Source organism: Cynoglossus semilaevis, unplaced genomic scaffold (genome assembly GCF_000523025.1).
Source record: "Cynoglossus semilaevis isolate Cse_v1.0 unplaced genomic scaffold, Cse_v1.0 scaffold2194, whole genome shotgun sequence".
NCBI classification, from domain to species: domain Eukaryota; kingdom Metazoa; phylum Chordata; class Actinopteri; order Pleuronectiformes; family Cynoglossidae; genus Cynoglossus; species Cynoglossus semilaevis.
This window is the reverse complement of record NW_007585185.1, coordinates 5,536-5,743: the sequence shown is the minus strand read 5'-3', so window position 1 is coordinate 5,743 and position 208 is coordinate 5,536. Positions and strand designations below refer to the sequence as shown.

Here is a 208-nt window from a genome sequence, read left to right as displayed (position 1 = left end):
AGTGCCAACCACCAACAGCGTGCAACAAGGGCCAACAGGGTGACTGCGATCCAGGACGTCTTACCCTGGTTGGCGGCGCCGCCGCCCGCCTCGGACTGGGCCGTTTCGCAAGAAATTTGATGCAACACAACTGCGTTTACGAAGCTGGCCGCAGTCATGGTGGTCTTACCGAGTGATCGGAGTTCCTGCTCCTGAACCGACATCTGTT

At 58.7% G+C, this 208-nt stretch overlaps 1 protein-coding gene across 1 annotated transcript in view; it reads right to left on the bottom strand.

Annotated features, from left to right (window-relative positions):
* Positions 1-208, bottom strand: part of LOC103398944 (nuclear receptor corepressor 2-like) — an 11,698-nt gene that overhangs the window by 6,497 nt on the left and 4,993 nt on the right. Inside the window, exon 12 of the mRNA XM_017030985.2 lies at positions 65-203. Coding sequence (XP_016886474.2) covers positions 65-203 — 139 coding nt within the window. The remainder of the gene's footprint in view (positions 1-64; positions 204-208) is intronic.